At 41.0% G+C, this 19,564-nt stretch overlaps 1 protein-coding gene across 1 annotated transcript in view; it reads left to right on the top strand.

Annotated features, from left to right (window-relative positions):
• The window catches only part of meis1b (Meis homeobox 1 b), a 103,140-nt gene extending 85,528 nt beyond the window's left edge, over positions 1 to 17,612 (top strand). Inside the window, exons 10-13 of the mRNA XM_089011410.1 lie at positions 6,791 to 6,849; positions 8,810 to 8,899; positions 9,899 to 10,003; positions 16,935 to 17,612. Coding sequence (XP_088867536.1) covers positions 6,791 to 6,849; positions 8,810 to 8,899; positions 9,899 to 9,957 — 208 coding nt within the window. The 3' untranslated portion in view covers positions 9,958 to 10,003; positions 16,935 to 17,612. The remainder of the gene's footprint in view (positions 1 to 6,790; positions 6,850 to 8,809; positions 8,900 to 9,898; positions 10,004 to 16,934) is intronic.
• Positions 17,613 to 19,564: the final 1,952 nt, after the last annotated feature.

Here is a 19,564-nt window from a genome sequence, read left to right as displayed (position 1 = left end):
ACGATAAGCGCCGATGCCGAGTCCTTGCCTTCTCCTTTTCGCTCTCTTAAATCACCTTGAGTGGCAGACGGCAGCAGCGTGTGCGTGGTGGCTACCAGTTATTTCCAGCTCTCCGAGATTTTGAATATGCTTCGTGCACCGGTGTTGGCGGGTGCCCATCTAGGCCAAATAATCCTTGCTCAGCCTGTGTGTGTATTTGTGTGTAGCGAGCTTTCTCCTAAAATATTGCCTGTGTGTGTAAGTGTGTATGCGTGCGTGCGTGCGTGTGCGTGTATGGTGAATTGAAATGAGCGAGCTTGCCACGTAACCTTTTGTGTCTTCAATCTGCATCTTTCCACCATCTCATTATTAAATTACTTCCCAATTGGTCACACCGCCGAGGCAGCTGATGAAAAAGACAATTTCTTGCTTTTAATTGGCCATTTCACGTGCGATGCACGTACACCTGTGCGCTTGTGTGTGTGTGTGTGTGTGTGTGTGTGTGTGTGTGTGTGTGTGTGTGTGTGTGTGTGTGTGTATAGTGCATGTGTGTGTGATGTATTGAGAATAGGCTGTTAGCTCGGCAGTCACACTCAGTTCCAGTCTCTTTTCATACCAGATATGGGAAATCACTACAAACACAATCTGAATTGTTTAATATGTAATATGTAATCCATACCCCCGATCCTAGGTAGAAATAATGGGAAGCCATTTCAAAACGTAGAAAAAAAGAGACTACAAACCAAAATACTTGGTGAGTTGATGGAAATGTTTACATGGAAAAATAATATTCTTCTCAAGTTTATTATACTGTATTAAAATAAAAACATTTAGTTTGGTCATGTTTAGTTTAGTAAAATCATTCAATATGATTTAAAGAAATGAATTTAAAATATTCTTTGTTTCACTTCTATGGATATTGTGCTGGTTCTTCTCCTGACGTGTACACAGATACAATACAATTCATATAGCAATACAATTTATATAGCGCTTTAAAAACAATTGAAGGATAAACCTGATGCCGTCCCAGCTCTTAATCACTCTCGAGAGAGGATAAAGAATATATGCCAGAGTATTGCTGCATGTCTATGTGTGTTGCAAAGCTGCTCGTATTCAAATATGAATTGTGTCAAGGGTAATACCTTTTTCAGCCTGCTAAGTGGCACAACCTATGCATATTATTGCGTGGAATTGAAAGTTATAAGATTCTTCGGATACTAACACAAAAAATATAAAATAACACGCACACAGACAAACAAACCTCTAGTTCGCGGGCTCCTGGTCAATTGCGATCGTCTGGTTTAGCACACCGGCATGATGCATTAGCATTAAGCTAGCAGACTTTAAAGCAAAGTTATTTGTCTGCAATATCACATAAAACTGTAAACACTTGCTGGCCTACACTGACGTGTGTGCCTGAAAAGACAGCTTTGAGGCCTATTTCCACGCCCGTCACCCCAAAAATATTGGTCTTCCCCCAAGTTGTACACTCTTTGAAGGCCTTCCGTACTATGGAGGCGCATCAACAAAGACGGCATGGCGTCCTTAGTTGTGGCTCAACACATGGACGGCATGTGTGTGCGTTTGTGTGCGTGTGTGCCCCTGCTGAGACTTCAAACTCCCAGGCGCTTGGCTCCCACGACGTGGCTACGGGTGTACATTTTTTTATTTGGGGTCACCTCGTATGTGACACTTCCCTTGCTCTGTTTTGGGCCAAAATAGCTTGACCATTGTGGTCGCGCTTGAATAGTGAGCCTCATTGTGCTGCCTTGTGGTAGGCTATAAACACTGGGCATGTATGGTGGCTTGGGGGGTCGTGCGAAGGTGAAGAGGAGCTCGCCGTTTACTCCTCGTCTTCTCATTCGGCTTGTTAACGCTCGCTCGCAGTGAGAGCGTCTAAACCCCCCCTCCTCTCCCACCCTCCGCTTCTTTCCATTCTGCCTCTTGTTCCCCCGGCTGCTATTATGAGAGGCATTTTCTCCTATGTTCCAGGCCCCATGGTGCATCTGGCCTCAGATATGGGCACATTGGGGACAGGAAGCAGGGGGAGAGAGTTGGGGGGGGGGGTGAAGAGGTGGGGGGTGTTGACCAATATGTGTCAAAACTGGACTGTTACTTTCCACCAGAGAAAGGAGGTATGATAAGGGGTGATGAAACAGGCCGAGGAAGTAAATACATGAAGGAGGGGTGGTGGAGCGGGTTTATGTACGAGACGTAACGGTCCCCTCTGAAACGAGGCTTATTTTTTCTACTGACTTTTTATATGTTCATTAGTCTGATACACTATGACGCAACCAATATTCGAGCCACCGTATTTTGATACTTCTGATTTCTTTGGTGAAATACGATGCTTCTTGGAAATGGTGGCAATAGATCATGATCCTCTCCATATTGTAGGCAACCTATCATGGTACTTTTAAAATTATTGGAAAACTATCATGATGCTATCACTATTGCAGTAAACTGAAAATACACCATTCATTGGGGGTGTGCCTAATAGTCTGCTATGCCTTACACACCGGAAAATACGGCAGTATCATTGGCATTATATTAATTTCATATGTATTGTGACAATACAATGTCAATGTATAACAACAAAAGAGTTGTTGTTATATTCTGATTATGAACAAAAGAATTGTGATATTATCTCCTTCAGTGACACTGTATCATCACAGTCTTGTATTGTTGGTAAAGTATCGCAGTACTTTGCCCGGAACGTGTGACATCAGTATGATTGTTCAGTAAACTGAACTGTTTAAAACCCGTTGGTGTAATGCAATATCCAATTCACTGGCAAAAAAATAAATACGTACTGGTATTGTGGTGGAATTGGAATCCAATCCAATTGGAATCCACTACGACCCAAAATATTGTGATGATCAGCATTATTGCTCAAGTATCCCAACTGTATCATCTTATAAGAGGCAATTTCTCCGTCTTTGTCATCCATATGAGGAAAGTGCCGCATAATTAATGCAATTTTCTAAAACAAGGAAATTGGATTTGGCCGTCACAGTTTTACCACCCTTGGCTTTCTAACAAGGGCATCTTGCCAAAAGTTCCTCCGTCTTGCATCACCGTGTTTGCCGATGTGCAGTGTATAAAAATGGAAGCATTCAATATATATATATATATATATATATATATATATATATATATATATATATATATATATATATATATATATATATATATATATATATATATATATATATATATATATATATATACAGTAAAGTCTCGTTATATCGATATCGGATATATCGATAGTCCCGGTTATATCGATACTATTTCTATGCACGCACGGAGAAAATTACATGCAAACAGGGTCGGATATAACAATAGTCCCGGTTATATCGATATTTTTTCGGACTCCCTTGAATATCGATATAACGAGACTTTACTGTGTGTATATATATATATATATATATATATATATATATATATATATATATATATAGGGCGGCCCGGTAGTCGAGTGGTTAGCACACCGGCTTCACAGTGCAGAGGTCGCCGGTTCGCGTCCCGGTCCGGCCTCCCTGTGTGGAGTTTGCATGTTCTCCCCGGACCCGCGTGGGTTTTCTCCGGGTTCTCCGGTTTCCTCCCACACTCCAAAAACATGCATGGCAGGCAGATTGACCACTCCAAAATTGTCCCTAGGTGTGAGTGTGAGAGTGACTGTTGTATGTCTTTGTGTGCCCTGCGATTGGCTGGCAACCAATTCAGGGTGTCCCCCGCCTCGTGCCCGAAGACAGCTGAGATAGGCTCCAGCACCCCCCGCGACCCTAATGAGGAATAAGCGGTACGGAAAATGAGATGAGATATATATATATATATATATGTGTGTGTGTGTGTGTGTGTGTGTGTGTGTGTGTGTGTGTGTGTGTGTGTGTGTGTGTGTGTGTGTGTGTGTGTGTGTGTGTATGTATATGGAAGGGGCCTTCCTTTAGGGAGTTGTAGCGGGGAAGTGGAGGTCAACAGTTAGTCAGCGCTGGCCCTCGTGTGACCTTCTGTTAAAGGGCCCGCAGAGGAGAGGAGTTAGAAGAATGCTCTCGGACTCTCATATCTCCCCCAGTGAAAAGGGGCCCCCGCCTGGGAGAGTTGGGGTTGGGGAGGGGGAGGGAGGGGAGGGTGTTGGTGATAAAACTCCAGACGTTCCCTCATTTGATGGTGCTCTGCCATGTCGGTACATTCTCGCATTCCTCCCTTGCTGTCCTCACACATAACCCCGCCCCCCTCCACCAACACCCCAAACAGACACAGAATTCCCCATTTTTGATTCCAGCAAAGTTGCAAAACAAGTCTTTGCAATACAAAGCACACTACATGGTCGATCATAAGTACACCCACCAAAAAAAAATATAATCAAGACACAGGAAGTTCACTAGCTTGATTTTAAGCAGCCATTTCCACTAATTTTCTGTGATCCTTTATAGACAAACATTTGTTGCCATTTTTTTAATTCATCCACAGAGCTACTTGAAATTGATAGCTATGTGATATCTTGAGTAGAGCTACCATAAAACAAACAAAAAAAGTCCAAAACAACAAATGAAGTCTTGCGGTTTTGGTTTATTCATTTCCTCGTAGAATATTTTGAAAATTCAACCCCCGACACCATTTTAACTTGACAACATGAAACTTGGTGGACCAACCGAAAATGCTCTCAAGAATATATTTTTACCACAACCGGGGAAATCCGCCATTTTCTTTTAAAGCCCCCTTTGTGTGCCCTGCGATTGGCTGGCAACCAATTCAGGGTGTCCCCCACCTTGTGCCCGAAGACAGCAGAGATCGGCTCCAGCACCCCCCGCGACCCTAATGGGGAATAAGCGGTACGGAAAATGGATGGACGGATGGATGGACATTTTGTGGACCAACAAAGAAAACAAATGTCCAAACGATAAGTGTGCCATTAATTTAAAGTGGCCATTTTAGGTTCATCTTTCCAAGAACCTTTCAGCGACAACCTCTCCTCCCGAACATTACCTTTGAAATTTAGCGTCATAAAATTTGGTTAGCATCATCAAATGCAGATTCTCCCCAAATAATAAAAAAAGCAAAAAACGATCTCAGGAAGCCATGCACGAAAAGACGCAAAGTCTGTCATTTTGGCTTAGAGCTGTCATTTAATACATTGAAGCAGTCAAAGACAAACAATATATTTTTTCTTCTTGCCACTGAATTTGAGCCATGCATACTGGATGCGAGAAAAAAATGCCCCAAAAATGGTTAAGCGTGTGCGTGAATTATGTCTATGAAATTGAATGAGTCGCCAAAAAACACAAAACCCCAATATCGGAAATTATTAAGTCAAAGTATAGGTTTGAGTAATGTTTTTTCTTTTTTTTTTTGACAAATGGCGCTTAATCCTTCATTACATATCTCGTGTTTGTTTGTTTTTTCTGTGATTTTGCCAGCACTTTGTAACCCGAAGAAGTACACGTTCCCCACCTCAATGAGGGGGTCAAATGTGTCCCCTTTGTTTTGCTCTTCGCCTTGTTCTTCTCTCCGAGGGCGGCTGGCCCTTGAAATGCTGCTTTTTTTTTTTTTTTTTTTGAGTGGACGGGGTGCGGGGTAGTTTTTGTTTCTTTTACCTTTGGCTAATGCTCCCCTTACAAGACGTCAAATGCAAGAGTCCAGTGGGGGCAACAGCAGGAACACATAAATCAAGTCCCCAAATCCCCAAAAGGCCTCGCTCTTCTCGGGGGTCATTGCACTGGTCAAAGGGTCGATTCACCAGGGGTTAGGTCACAGCAAGTCAGTGTGTGTGTGTGTGTGTGTGTGTGTGTGTGTGTGTGTGTGTGTGTGTGTGTGTGTGTGTGTGTGTGTGTGTGTCGTGTGTGTGTCTGTGTGCGTGTGCGTGCGTGTGTGTGTGACAATGAACAAACAGCAGATTCAAACGACTACTTTTGCTGCATTTTAAAAGATGTCTTTTTGATTTTTTTTGAATGTTTTTAATTCATTATTTGAAATGTATATTATTATTCTACATATCCAGTACTACAGACTATTGTATTGTCATTTTGAAATCACTTTCATGTGATATTATTAACTCATTCCCTGCCATTCACGAATTTATTCGGGAATTGAAAATATGACGTGGAGCGCCATTCCTGAATTTGTTCAGGTTTCGTTTTTTTCTTGTTTGGGTGCTAATAAAGCACTGGCCATGGCCTCTGCAATGATTCTTCCCTTCCACAAGGATGCAGCAGTTCCCTTTTTTCCATGTTCGCACTTTGTTCAAGCTTCAGCTGTTGTTAAAGTGCGATATACACAAATATGTATGTATTGCATTGTATTTTGGACAGCCGCCTTCATTTCAAGGTAATATAACTCCAGACCCATATACTTTAGAAATTAACTCTTTTTTTTCCTGTTGAGAAGAGAGTCTCAGGTTTCTTACACAGCTAAATGTTTATGTAGTCCTAAAACTTATTATAAAAATATTATATAAAATATTCTCCAAGTCCTGAAATTTGAGTGAAAATGACAAAAACCCTGGCACTGCAGTGGACACTTTTTTGAACATGTCTGGCAGTGTGGAATGAGTGAGTTAATATTATTTATTTGTTGTTTTATGCCTGTTCCTGTTTGTAAATAAAAACAACGGACAATTTGCACAAAAGCAAGTGGCTGTGTATACTAAAATATTTCTATGTGGTCCCAATTATTTATTTTTATTTATTTTTAACTTGTTGTTTTCAAGCTACACATTTTTGCAAGGGCGCCAGAGCAGCTCTTTTAATCTTGTTTTCTGTCTCTTTCCACTCCTCCTCCTCTCCTCCTCCTCCTCGTCTTCCACATCCAGGTTCATCAACGCCAGGAGGAGAATAGTGCAACCCATGATCGACCAGTCGAACCGCGCAGGCAAGTCTTTTCATGTGTCCGACAAGTTGTTTAGCTTTTTGGCTCCAGAGCTCCTTTCCGCAACTCCCACTACCATCTTGTCCCCATTTGTGGCTGTTTCAGGGAAAGGTTATTTCCCCCCACCTCACCACCACCACACACACCCTCCCTTTTCCACAGCTTAGTTTGGGCTGCTGTAAACTTTATTACCTGTAATAGGGGTGAGAGGTCGGGGTGGTATTAGGGGCCGCAGTAAAGTTCAAAGGCATCCAGAGGGGGCGAGATCTTGCTTCTGCTCCAGTTGACCCACTAACGGCCTCAGTGGGAGCTAAGTGGATTTCTATGAGGGCGTCACAATGGGCCAAGCGTTCTCGGGTTGCACTTGATTCGCCCAGCGCCCTCGAGTCCGTGCAGAATCCCCCCCCTTAACCCCCTCCCGTTTTACGATGTGCACACATTGTGTTCTCTCGCCGGCTGTTTACATTGAAAGTGCATCAACGTCCAAGGAAAAATATTGTCTTTAGAACTCAACCTGTGCCATAAACTAAAAAAAAAACACATTCAATAAAACGATCCTCTTGCATTTTATTAATTCATTTTAAATGCCAAGAATCAGAAAGAATATTAGAATTGTATTTTCTTTCTTTTTTTTCTAACAACCACCGACAACAGCCTGTTGGACCCTGGATATAAAACTGCGTGTGGGAGATTTGGGGGATAAAAATATCAACACCTGTTGGAACCGGGGACAAAGTTAAAATGAATTACACAAGACAACAACACCTGTTAAAAGCTGGTTGGGGATGCCAAATTTAAAAAAAAACAAGGAAGAGAATAGAAGGAAAAACTAAATAATGGGACCGGTTGTATAACCTTTGAAATATACAAAAAGCGGGAAAACGCGTACAACCCGATGAGTGAAAATTAAAAAATGGAGTGAAAAAAATGTTAAAACCTATACACATCGGGCTACAACACAAAAAACGGCAATAACATATGTAGATAATACTAAGAATCAGGTGAAGAAACAACAAATATCTCTGTCGAAATTTACTTCCAGAACTTAATAAGCAGAGACCAAAAAGAGTGCAAAAAAAAATGTTGGAACATTTCGGAAACCTGGAAATTATCAGGGATAAACAATAGCAAAAGCAAAAACCACAACATGTTGTTTGAAGCTGGTTACATAATCAACCTCAGCACAATGGAGAAAAATAACATGCAGAAAAAAACAGAGCAAAAAGCATGTTGAAAACAGCCCAAACTGCAAGGCAACCAAAACAACACCTGCCAAAAACTTGACAAAATGATGGCACAGAACACAATTCTAAAACACCTTTTGGAACTTGTTGGAGGTTTGCTGGTCGACAAAAATAATCACTATGCGACAAATAAACCCCAAGAGTCAATCAAAACTTGATTCCTTTTTTTCCTTTGGTGGGAATCAATGGATGGATTCTCCTCGAGCGATTGCTCATGTCTGTCTGCATGCATCCTGCAGACTGGAACTAATTGACACCGACTTCTATTGCACAAGCTCTCCAGTCTTTTAATGAACTCTTGCGCCTATTTATCAAAAAAATATATTATATATTTTTTTTGTCACAAGATTTAATATAAAAATACAGAATATGTTAACAAAATATAATTACAATAAAAATAATACATTACACAATATCTAAAAATACATGTATATATTTTTTTAATGGATTGTGTACATCTTGCGTATGCGACTATATGTATGTCTGTGTGAGTGCTGTTCAAAACCTCATTAAAGCACTAAAGCCCACGAGGAGCTTAGCGATGTAAAAAGTCTGTTACAAGAGAACGGGCTCTCCTGCTCCCGTTCGTGCGTGCAGCGGTCGGAAGATGATCCTGCTTCGGCCACTGAGCCTTAATTACAAGCGCTAATTGACCACTGTGCTTCACCCCCGCCCCTCTTCTCTCTCCCCTTCGATATCTTCTCCATATGCACACACAGTAAGTCAAGGAGCTCCGTATAATCCAGATGGCCAGCCGATGGGGGGCTTCGTCATGGACGGCCAACAGCACATGGGAATCAGACCACCTGGTAAGGCTTTTTTTTTGGGGGGGGGGGTCTTTCTTTTACCGTTCACCGGCCATCGAACATCGTATGAAAAATACGGACGAAAGAGTCTTGACTCTGCTAGCTGCGGCCGGTACAAAACTTCCATGACTTAATAGCATGGCGTCATATTGTGATGTCACGTTAGCGGTAGGCGACGCCATCAGGTGCATTAATAGCACGACAACATTGTGCTACATTGTAACGTTTCCCGGCGCCAGCTCTATCAACTGTGTAGTTAGCTTGACAATGTAGCATGGTATTGCGTGATAAAAATGTATTAGGTCCTAGCAAAATGTCTTAGCTCAAGGTTGAAGCTTAACACAGTAATATCAAGTAAACAGCATGGAATTGTAGCATAACGTCATGTAGCATGTAATTTAACTACTAATTTTACTGTCATGTAGCATGGCGTTGTAGCATGACCACATAGTGTGGCCAAGTAACGTAGTGTTCTTCGGGATGAGAACAGGAACACAAATTCATCAAGAACGTATGTCGTATGCAAAGTCGTAGGTAAATATGGTATCATTTTAGCATGATGTGGTAGCGCGACTTCGTAGAATGTAGCTCTTTGTTACAGCTTCATTTGTTGTTAAAGCACTTTAGAAATCAATATGTATTGTATTATATATCGTGGTACGCTATAGCATAACATTTTTGGATGATATAATGTAACATTGAAGCGTATCTTTGTCGCGTAACCTCGTAGCATCAAATCATAGCCTGGTGTTGTCGCATGACGTCATAGCACAACACTATTCAGGGTGAGTGTAGCGTGAAATAGTGTACAACGTCATAGCAAGACGTCACAACTAAACATCATTGTGTTACAGTGTAGCATAGTAGCATGATATTAGCGTATCTTCTACAAAAATCACCATTGTATAAGAAGATGTAGCAAGACAACATAACATTGCAAGACTTTTTTTTTTTTTTTTTTTTTTTTTTTCCGTTGACTTATTCGAATGTGATGTTCCTCAGGACCAATGGGCGGTATGGGTATGAACATGGGCATGGAAGGTCAGTGGCACTACATGTAGCCCCGTCCCCACCCCGGGGCCGACCAATCGCAACAGCGAGGCGAACGTAAGTCTGCAGTCTTCTACTCGCATATGTTTTCATTCTTTGCAGATTTGTTGTAGATATTTTTTCAAATACATATCTGGCCGACCATTTAGGCCGCTTGCTGTCGATTGCCAGGGACGTCAATGTGTTTAAGGGGGTCATTTTTTTGACGAAAGTCACATGAACAAACCCTGAAATCAAGTGAGCTGCGATGGGTTGTTACCTCAGACCTGTTAACTCACTCACTGTCATTCCTGAATTTATTCGAGAATTGAAAATATGATGTGGAGCGCCATTCCCCAATTTGTTCCGCTTTTTGTTTTTAATGCTGGGACTGTCGATAAAGCGCTGGTCAGCCCTCAGGCTGACCAGCGCTTTTTTTTCTTTTTTTTCTTTTCTCTTCCACGAGGGGGCAGCATTTAGCTTTTTTTCCCATGTTGGCGCTGTGTTCCAGCTTCATCTGTTGTTAAAGCCCCATATAATCCAATACAGTAAAGTCTCGTTATATTGATATTCTCGGGAGTCAGAAAAAATGCTTTAAAAAAGGGGGGGCAATATGTAAATGGGGGAACTTTGATATGGCATGTAAATTTATCATTGGGTTCATGGATTACGTATCTAGCATGCTTTTTGTACAGTAGTGAAGTGAAAAATAAACTTGTGCATCAAATAAAAACGTCATTACACTTTTTTAATGACTATTTCCTTTCAAAAATGCAACCAATGCAAAAAAATCCTCACGTTGTTCTATTCACACGAAACCACGGACGCCAGCATGTACAAACATATTAAAAACAGTGAATGTTGCAAGCGATAAAGATATCTGAATGGAACACAATTAAATACATGAATGAAAAACCAAAACTGCATTGTTTACATTACTTACGTTGATGAAGTATTCTGCTGCACGTCACATCAAACTCTTTAAACTCTAAGTAAGATTGTACGTCCGTAACACCTTGCAACGCTTGTGTCTTTGTTGGTTCTTCATCCTCGTCATTGTGGGAATCTTCTGAGGCATACTTGGCTTTAATTTTGTATTGGATTCTCCTCAACAGCCACGATTGCCTTGTATTTCCTTCCGAGGTCAGAATTCTTTCGTTTTGCTATGGTTGAAGACTGTAGCAATATGGCGTCTGCTCCACTGCAAGACACGGGAGCTGGTCACGTAACCAAGTCACGTAACCAAGTCACGTGACCAAGTCGCCCAACGGCACGACCGATACAGATTTCGATAATGGTGGTACTGTATAGAAAGTATCTTTTGTATCCATATAAACATAGCAACATAGCAAAATGGCCGGCGGGAGATGAACAAGAGCACCGTAGTAACCGGATTATCGTAAAAACCACGAATCGTACTAAACTGAACTAATTATACATAAAAAGACTAGAAATGTACACGGGAAAATGAAAATAGTGTCGTAATAAGCCTTGTGTCCTACATACTTGGCAATAAAGATGATTCTGATTCTTATTCTGATTCTGATATTGCGGCGCCGCGAGAGTGGCTGCCTTTCCAGCAGCTCATGTATTTTGTTTTTCTACTTTCATTCCTTTCATCACTTTGCTGCTGTGAAATGTAAATTTCTCCACTGTGAGACTAATAAAGGCATATCCAATCCAATCCAATTATCAATACAAACGATATCGATATAACGAGACTTTACTGTATTTATAGCATTGTATTTTGGACAGCTCCCCTCATTTCAAGCTCATATAAGTCTGGACCCATATAATTTAGCAATTCATTCTTTTTTTTCTGACGAAAGAAGAGAGTCTAAGGTTTATTACACTGCATTGAATGTTTATGTAGTCCTAAACGCAATATTTTATGGGTCCTTGAATTCAACTGACAATGACAAAAACCCTGGCACTGGAGTGGACACACTTTTGTACGTTCGGCATTGAATGAGTTAATTGTCATGTCATTTTTAGTTAACAAATGGCAACATGGCTGCTCCCTCAAAATAATTAAAAACTGTTTTATTTTGCTCCTTTACTCATGAGTCACAAACACAATTTTGATCAGAATGCCGTGTTTGGACGAGTGGGGGTCGCATTGAACATATTGTAAAGAAAATGTGTGACTTGACTTCCCTTTAAGGCCCATTTGCCTAAGCTTCCCTCGCTTTCTAGTTCTTCTCAATAGGTCAGCTTTTCACATTTTTTTTCTCGTCAATCTCTTATTTTCTCTTGCGCCCTTTCCATCTCCATCCTTCCCTCCCTCTCATGTCCCAAGGCCAAATGGACTCCCACGTTATTCCGGAACATACCGTTACGGTGTACGGCAAATGTCTAGTGTTTAGAAAGTGCACACCTGAGCGTCTGCCAAATGAAAACACGCATTAAATGTTTGCGTGTGTGCACGCTGATATATACGCCAATACATGTGTGTGTGGATGTGTGTGAGTCTGCGGTAATAGGATTACAGCTGGCACAGGAAGAGGGAACATAAACTACTGCAAAAAAAAAAAAAGATGGAGGAGGAGGAGGTAGCCAGCAGGCTATGGAGCTTAGCAGGGCCTAATTGACTCGATCCAAATTAAATATGCCATCAGCAGAGGTGTGACCAATGGATTTGACTTATTCAGTTTATCGAAATGGACGCCATTAACCCCCTACGCGGAGTGCGGCGCTATGAAAAAAACAAAAACAAAAACAAAGCATCTCACCGTGAGGGAAGGTAGTTACAGAATTGTTGTCTGTGGGTGCGTGTGCGTGTGTGTGTGTAGTCGTGTGTATAGTCGTGTGTATAGTCGTTTGTGTTTGGCTTGCCCAAGTACCTTCTCTCTCCTGGTCCTCGGTAGCAGCTGCTCGCCTTCCCAGCAGACGTCGCTTTAAACAGCCTCAATTTGCCTGCTCAATCCCGTAATTGGGCCACCAGAGGAATCCTGGCCCAGTCAAGATGAGCAAGAAACATGGAGGGAGGAGACGTGGGGGTTGGGGGGGTCAATGTGGTAGGAGGAGGAGGGAAAGATGGAATGGACCAAAGGGAGGGAAGGAAAGAAGTAGGGGGGAGTTACAGCTTCATCAGCTTGTATTGGTGGCATTCTTTCTAGGTCAATTAAATGATGAAAGTCTTTTGTGAGCGATTAAATTAATAGTGTATGATGATGTAGAGGGGGGGGGGGTACAAAAAAGATTCATGATGTCTTCGAAGAATTTTTCATTAGCTTCTTCTGCTTCTTGTTCATCGTCTTCATTGGCGCACTCAGCCAATTAGTGTTGCTTAGTGACGTTCCAGTTTGCCCCCCCCCCTGTGAAACAGTACACCTTTCAGCATGCATAATGTCGGCCATACCAAGCAGAAGACCCCCTCCCCCCCACACACAGACACTCACGCTTTGAACGCCGCCGAGCTAACTTGCAAGTCACCTTTGGCCCCGTTTGCTCTGGTCAGACAACACCCCCCCCCCCCCCCCCCGACCCAACTCTCTGGATCCAAATCATAATTTCAATTTTTTCATAATATAAAATATGAGCCATGGATGCTTGCTAAAGGTTCAAACTATTGAAAAAAACACTACAAGCAGCAAAAAAAGTAGACAAACCTTTTTTTCCTCAAACCACAATGAGAATTTTATTTTTGTATTTTGAAGTTTGTTTTTGAGTTTGTTCATTCACATATTAACTCATTCCCTGCCATTCATGAATGTATTCAGGAATTGAAAATATGACGTAGAACACCATTCCCAAATTTGTTCAGGTTTTGTTTTATAAAGCGCTGGCAATGTTTTTCCCTTCCGCAAGGGGGCAGCATGTCCCTTTTTTCCATGCTAGCGCTTTGTTCCAACTTCAGCTATTGTTAAAGGCTATAGAAACCAATATATATGTATTGCATTGTATTTTGTACAGCTGCCTCCATTTCAAGCTCAGATAACTAAATACTCATAACTTAGGAAATAACTATTTTTTCTGATAAAAGAAGAAAGTAAAATAACCCCCCCCCCCCCCCACCCCCTACCCGCCCCCACACACACTTATTGTCCACATGAATGCTCATCCTCGTTGTTTTGACCTCTGTGGACTCCCAACACGGGAAGCCTTAAAGCTGCGCGCATCGATTGGCTTATTAGTGGAAAACCTTATTAGCAATTTGTGCTCCTTCAAGCTCTTTATTGGGACTCGACGCGCATCAACTGCACACGCATCGACTCTTTGAAGTCAGCGCGTTCTTGTTAAGCGTCCAAAATATGGATTTTTCTTTGACTGCCACGTTTACATACTTGGCTTTGTCACTGCAGGTAATGTTTGAGGATAAAGAAAATGTATTTTTTTTATGTGGGATTTTCCAAAGTGTGATGCCTTTATTAGTCTGAAACATCACATCATTCTTAAATATGACTTTCAGAGCTCTTTAAAAAAAGGCCACAAATACAATAAAGGGTATTTTGACCACAATACCAACTCAGCACACTGCAGTGCAGCCAGGGCTTTTTACAACACCAGGAACCTTTCACACAAAAAAGATAAAAATAATAAATACCGTATTTTTCGCTATAAGGCACTCCCAAAAGCTTAGATTTTCTTCAAAAGATGACCCTGCGCTTTTTATGCCGGTGTGCCTTATTATATATTATATTGTTGAGTCACAACAGGTCTTGCAACGACTGTCGGCCGCCACGACTACACATTTTTCATTAAAGGTGCACCTTATACAGTGGGGCCTCGGTTTACGAACGCCTTGCCTTACGAACTTTTCGGTTTACGAACGTTAAATTTATGAACATTAAACCTTGGATTACGCACTACTTTTCGCGATACACACCGCCCACCACGGCTGGTTGAGTAATCTTGTACGGAAGAATACTAAGGCACATGACCGAACAGTACCCCAGCCGGCCTTTTTCCACCCCCTTTCTCTGAATGCACACGTCGATCCAGAGCGAGCGAGAGATAGAGAGAGACACACACACGTCGATCGCCTCCAAGGACTTTTTTACAGATACTTTTGCTTTTTTGGGACCGAAAAAGACACCACAGGCTCGTGTTCAGCCGAAGAAGACACAAAACAAAATTACAGTCGAGGAGAAGAAGGCGATCATTGAGAAACACGAACGAGGTGTGCGTTTGTCTGATTTAGCCGCTTAGCGGATATGCTAAGTCCATTTCAATGTGTATCATTGTGTTCAGCTGATACAAAAGGCTTGGCATGATGTTACCCTTCGATCCTTGAAAGCAGCATGGAAGAAGTTGTGGCCCGCATGCATCCTTGAGAGGGACTTTGAAGGATTTTATCCTCATGACTCTGTTGTTTTGGATGACATTGTTTCCATTGGACAGAACATGCGACACGAAGTGGATGCTGATGACATCTAGGAGCTTGTTGCTGACCATAATGAGGTCCTCAACACACAGGATTTGATTTGCTAAGTGGAATGATGTGCAGGCTTTTATTGAACAGTTCTATCCAGAAAAGACTGGCTATGAGAATCATCAACATGATGAATGATAATGTGATGCCTCAGCTTCATACGACCTTACAAGTCAGAAAGCAACAGGTGTCAATTAAAAGCCATCAACGACCATCACAAATGTAAATAAAGTGACTTTATTATATAGTGCTGTGTATTTCTTTCATTACAATACAATAGCACATTTATTATACATAGAATAAGGTGTGTTGTGTGTAGTTTTAAGGCTTATTTAGTTGAAAATTCACAAACATCACAAATGTAAATAAAGTGACTTTATTATATATATATATCTGGGAACCAATTAAGTTCGTAAGCCAAGGTGTCACTGTATCTGGAAAAAGTTTGAAAATACCCCTTTCATTGGGGGTGCTACATCGGAAAATACAGTGCTGCCATTGTTGAAAAAAAAAACTTTTTCTAATGAAACGACATTTTAAAAAATGTATTGATTTTTTTTTGGGAGGATAGAATTGCTCTCACCAGAAAATAACTCTTTTTTTTTCGCATGGAAAAAAATATCTTTAATAATCTGTAAGAAATTGACAAAAAAATATTTTCCAATTAATTTTTTTAATTCATGAAAAAATAACCCCGACCCCCCAAAAAAATTCACCCACCACAGTATAGTTTGATCTATCTATCTATCTATCTATCTATCTATCTATCTATCTATCTATCTATCTATCTATCTATCTATCTATCTATCTATCTATCTATCTATCTATCTATCTATCTATCTATCTATCTATCTATCTATCTATCTATCTATCTATCTATCTATCTATCTATCTATCTATCTATCTATCTATCTATCTATCTATCTATCTATCTATCTATCTATCTATCTATCTGTCTGTCTGTCTGTCTGTCTGTCTGTCTGTCTGTCTGTCTGGCGCTCATCCTCCCTCCCTCTGTCCCTCTCTCTCTCTCTCTCTCTCTCTATCCAACCTACCCACCTACCTATCTTTCTATCTATTTATTTATTCATTTTTTTATTATTGATTTTGTATGATGAGACAATTCAATACTAATTTTGTTTTATCGTTGTGAACGCCCTCTTGACCCGAGCCAAAAATTTAATTTGAGAACACTGGATCCGCTCTTCTAATTTTTTTTTCTTTGTTCCGACGGGGGGGGGAAATCCCCAAAAAAGTCCTGAGAACAACAGCGTTCCCACTATATTTTAATAAAGTGCACAAATGAAAAGTACAAAGTTATATAAATGAAAATGAATGGCTCAATGGCAAAAAAGAAAAAAAATCGTGTGAGTCAATGATATCATCTTACTTGACAGATTTGACGAATGTTTGAATTTGAATTGCGGTTGCACAAAACGCGGTTGTCTTGTGGCCGGCGTCAAACTTGGAATCACTCCCGAAAAATGGAACCAGCCCACGCTGATATCCTCATTTGACTTTACCGTCCAGACAAACACTGGTGTGACTTTCAACTCCATTACAAGCTGCTTCTTGTTACCATTAGCTTTAGAATTGATTTTTTTTAACCATCCCCTTTTCTGTGTGTGTGTTCAGGACCACAGGGCACATCAGGAGGTCCCCTGCCATGCGGGGGCATCCATACGGATTCATGGGGATGCCCTCCGTCCCGACCGCAGCGCCGGCCATCTTCCTTCCTGCGCACTTCCGACACCCCTTGGACTTGTTTATTATCGCCCAGCCCAATTCCAACAGGTGCCCTCACCCTCCCCTTCCCACGCCCCGCCATCCCCTTTCCCGTCTCCACCAAGTCCAGAAAGATCACCTTGACCACCCGCCCCATTTTGTGGGTGCTGCTCTTCGATCACACTTCCAAGGCTCCGTTGAGACTTCCTGTGGCGTTCCTCAACAAAAAAAAACTGTTCGGTGGACGACGAGCAAGACGACAGCGACGGGAGATCGCCGCGAGGACAAGCCGATGTCTCTAAAGCTGACAGGGCACTTAAGGAACCCCAAAAAGAAGGTGGCTGGTTCAAAAGAAAGACAAAAAGAGAAAATTTCAGAGAAATGTGGCCATGGGAAAGACACGAAAGGTATTAAAAAAGTATATGGAACCCGTTGTTTGGGAAGCGAACGAAAGAGGAAATACACTGTCAAGCGCTGTCAAACCATGCTGGACTCTCACAACAACTATTGTAAATGCTATTGTATTGTTCTGCATATTATGTTGTTTCTAATAGAGTTTTTTGTATAAAAAAGCCTCAATTATTTCTACCCCCTTCCATTTTTTTAGACCTACATTAGACCTACATGCATACATCCGATAAGTACAGTAAAGTCTCGTTATATCGATATCGGTTATATCGATAGTACTGCTTATTACGATACTATTTCTATGAACGCAAGGAGAAAATTTACATGCCGCAGGATCGGATATATCGATAGTCCGGTTATATCGATATTTTTTCCGACTTCAGAGAATATCGATATAACGAGACTTTACTGTATCTCGATACATGCAGTGTGAAACGATTATGTGTGTGTGTGTGTGTGTGTGTGTGTGTGTGTGTGTGTGTGTGTGTGTGTGTGTGTGTGTGTGTGTGTGTGTATATATATATATATATATATATATATATATATATATGGGACGTACAACATCAATTCGAGGCCTGGATTCGAACCCTTGACCTCTGTATCATTAGCTGAACATGCTAACGGCATTGCCTCTGTGTGTGTGTGTGTGTGTGTGTGTGTGTGTGTGTGTGTGTGTGTGTGTGTGTGTGTGTGTGTGTGTGTGTGTGTGTGTGTGTGTGTGTGTGTGTGTGTGCGTGTGTTTATATGTTTGGGTCTGTAATCTGAATAGTGTTTTTTATTATTATTTTCACCCTACGATGCCCTGCACAACACCTCAGTAATTCTTCAACATAGCATCCATCGTCAGGATTGCCCGCGAACAAGCCAGTTCCAGTGATCTATTGTCACCAACGGCTTAGACCGTTTTGTAATTGTAATCAACGGCTTATTCATTCAAGTCATATCAAAAGAGCACAACAATTCCAAATATCTATAACTTGAAGGATTGCGGCAATCGAGGACCAACGTTTGAGACCCCTGTTTTCAAGTTTGCATTCAGATCAATTGCGTATTTATACTTTATATGTTGACAATATAAATAATTTGGGTTCAATTATCTAGAGGTGTAAAATGATTCAGTCATCTGAAAATGGCAGAAAAATCACAGATATGAATATTTTCCCTTTGGGTGGCCAGAGTGACAAAGGGGTGGTCATGGCCACACTGGGCCATCATGTAGGCCCGCCCGTGAATCCAGCACAACTGTGACCCTTGTGAGGACGAGTTACATTTTCTTCCAAGATATCGCAGTCTTTCCCAAAATTGACAGAGATTTTTTTCCTTCATGCCCAAGATTATTTTTTGTCAAAAGTTAGATTTATGTCTCAAATATATGATTGTATTCTTGCATTTCTTTTCTTTAAATCCCCCCTGCCCCCCAAAAACTACTTACATCTAATAAAGAAAGCACACACTTCACTTGCAAAAAAGACATGTTTGGGTGGGGGGGAAATTCTACATTATTTTTTTTCTTTCTTATTTTTTTATTTTAGAAAAAACGTCCCCCCCTCCAAAAAATCACTATTCTTGTCAAATCGTCATTTTTGAATAAATAAGACTTTATAACGTTCAAAGGAAAATGCAGCTTAAAATAAAACTTTTCAAATATATATTTTTAAAATCAGGGAAAAAAACCTCCTGAAAGTCGATGTATTGTTGGATTTTTTATTTTTATTTTTACTTAGAAAAAAATAATTATTGAGATCTCTTCTGAAAAACTTCAATGTTGGAGGCATAAACAAGAATATAATTTAATGCAATTTTTAATTGGTAAACAAACACGTTTGAAAACGTTTCGACAGCATTGTTCAAAAAGACAGACAATGTTGTCAGGCTTTGCCAACCTATACATAGGTGCAATTCTAAATATTCTTTCAATCTTCACCGCGTTCTGAATCCGGCACTTATGACACCGCGTTGCATTATTGCTACTTTCAAATACTTGAACGTCCTTCCGCATTCCAGATGTTTGGAATGTTTTGGCGTGAACACATTTGCTTTACAATGTTCCAAAAACAGATTGGCGACGTCGTGATCTCAGTTTGAAGTTTGGTGAGACGGCCAGCGAGCAGCCAAGACCGCAAATGGAAAAG

Source organism: Hippocampus bargibanti, linkage group LG13 (genome assembly GCF_051943395.1).
Source record: "Hippocampus bargibanti isolate YZ-2025 linkage group LG13, ASM5194339v1, whole genome shotgun sequence".
NCBI classification, from domain to species: Eukaryota; Metazoa; Chordata; class Actinopteri; order Syngnathiformes; family Syngnathidae; genus Hippocampus; species Hippocampus bargibanti.
Note: the sequence above shows the minus strand (reverse complement) of the source record. Positions and strands in the feature narration are given on the sequence as shown.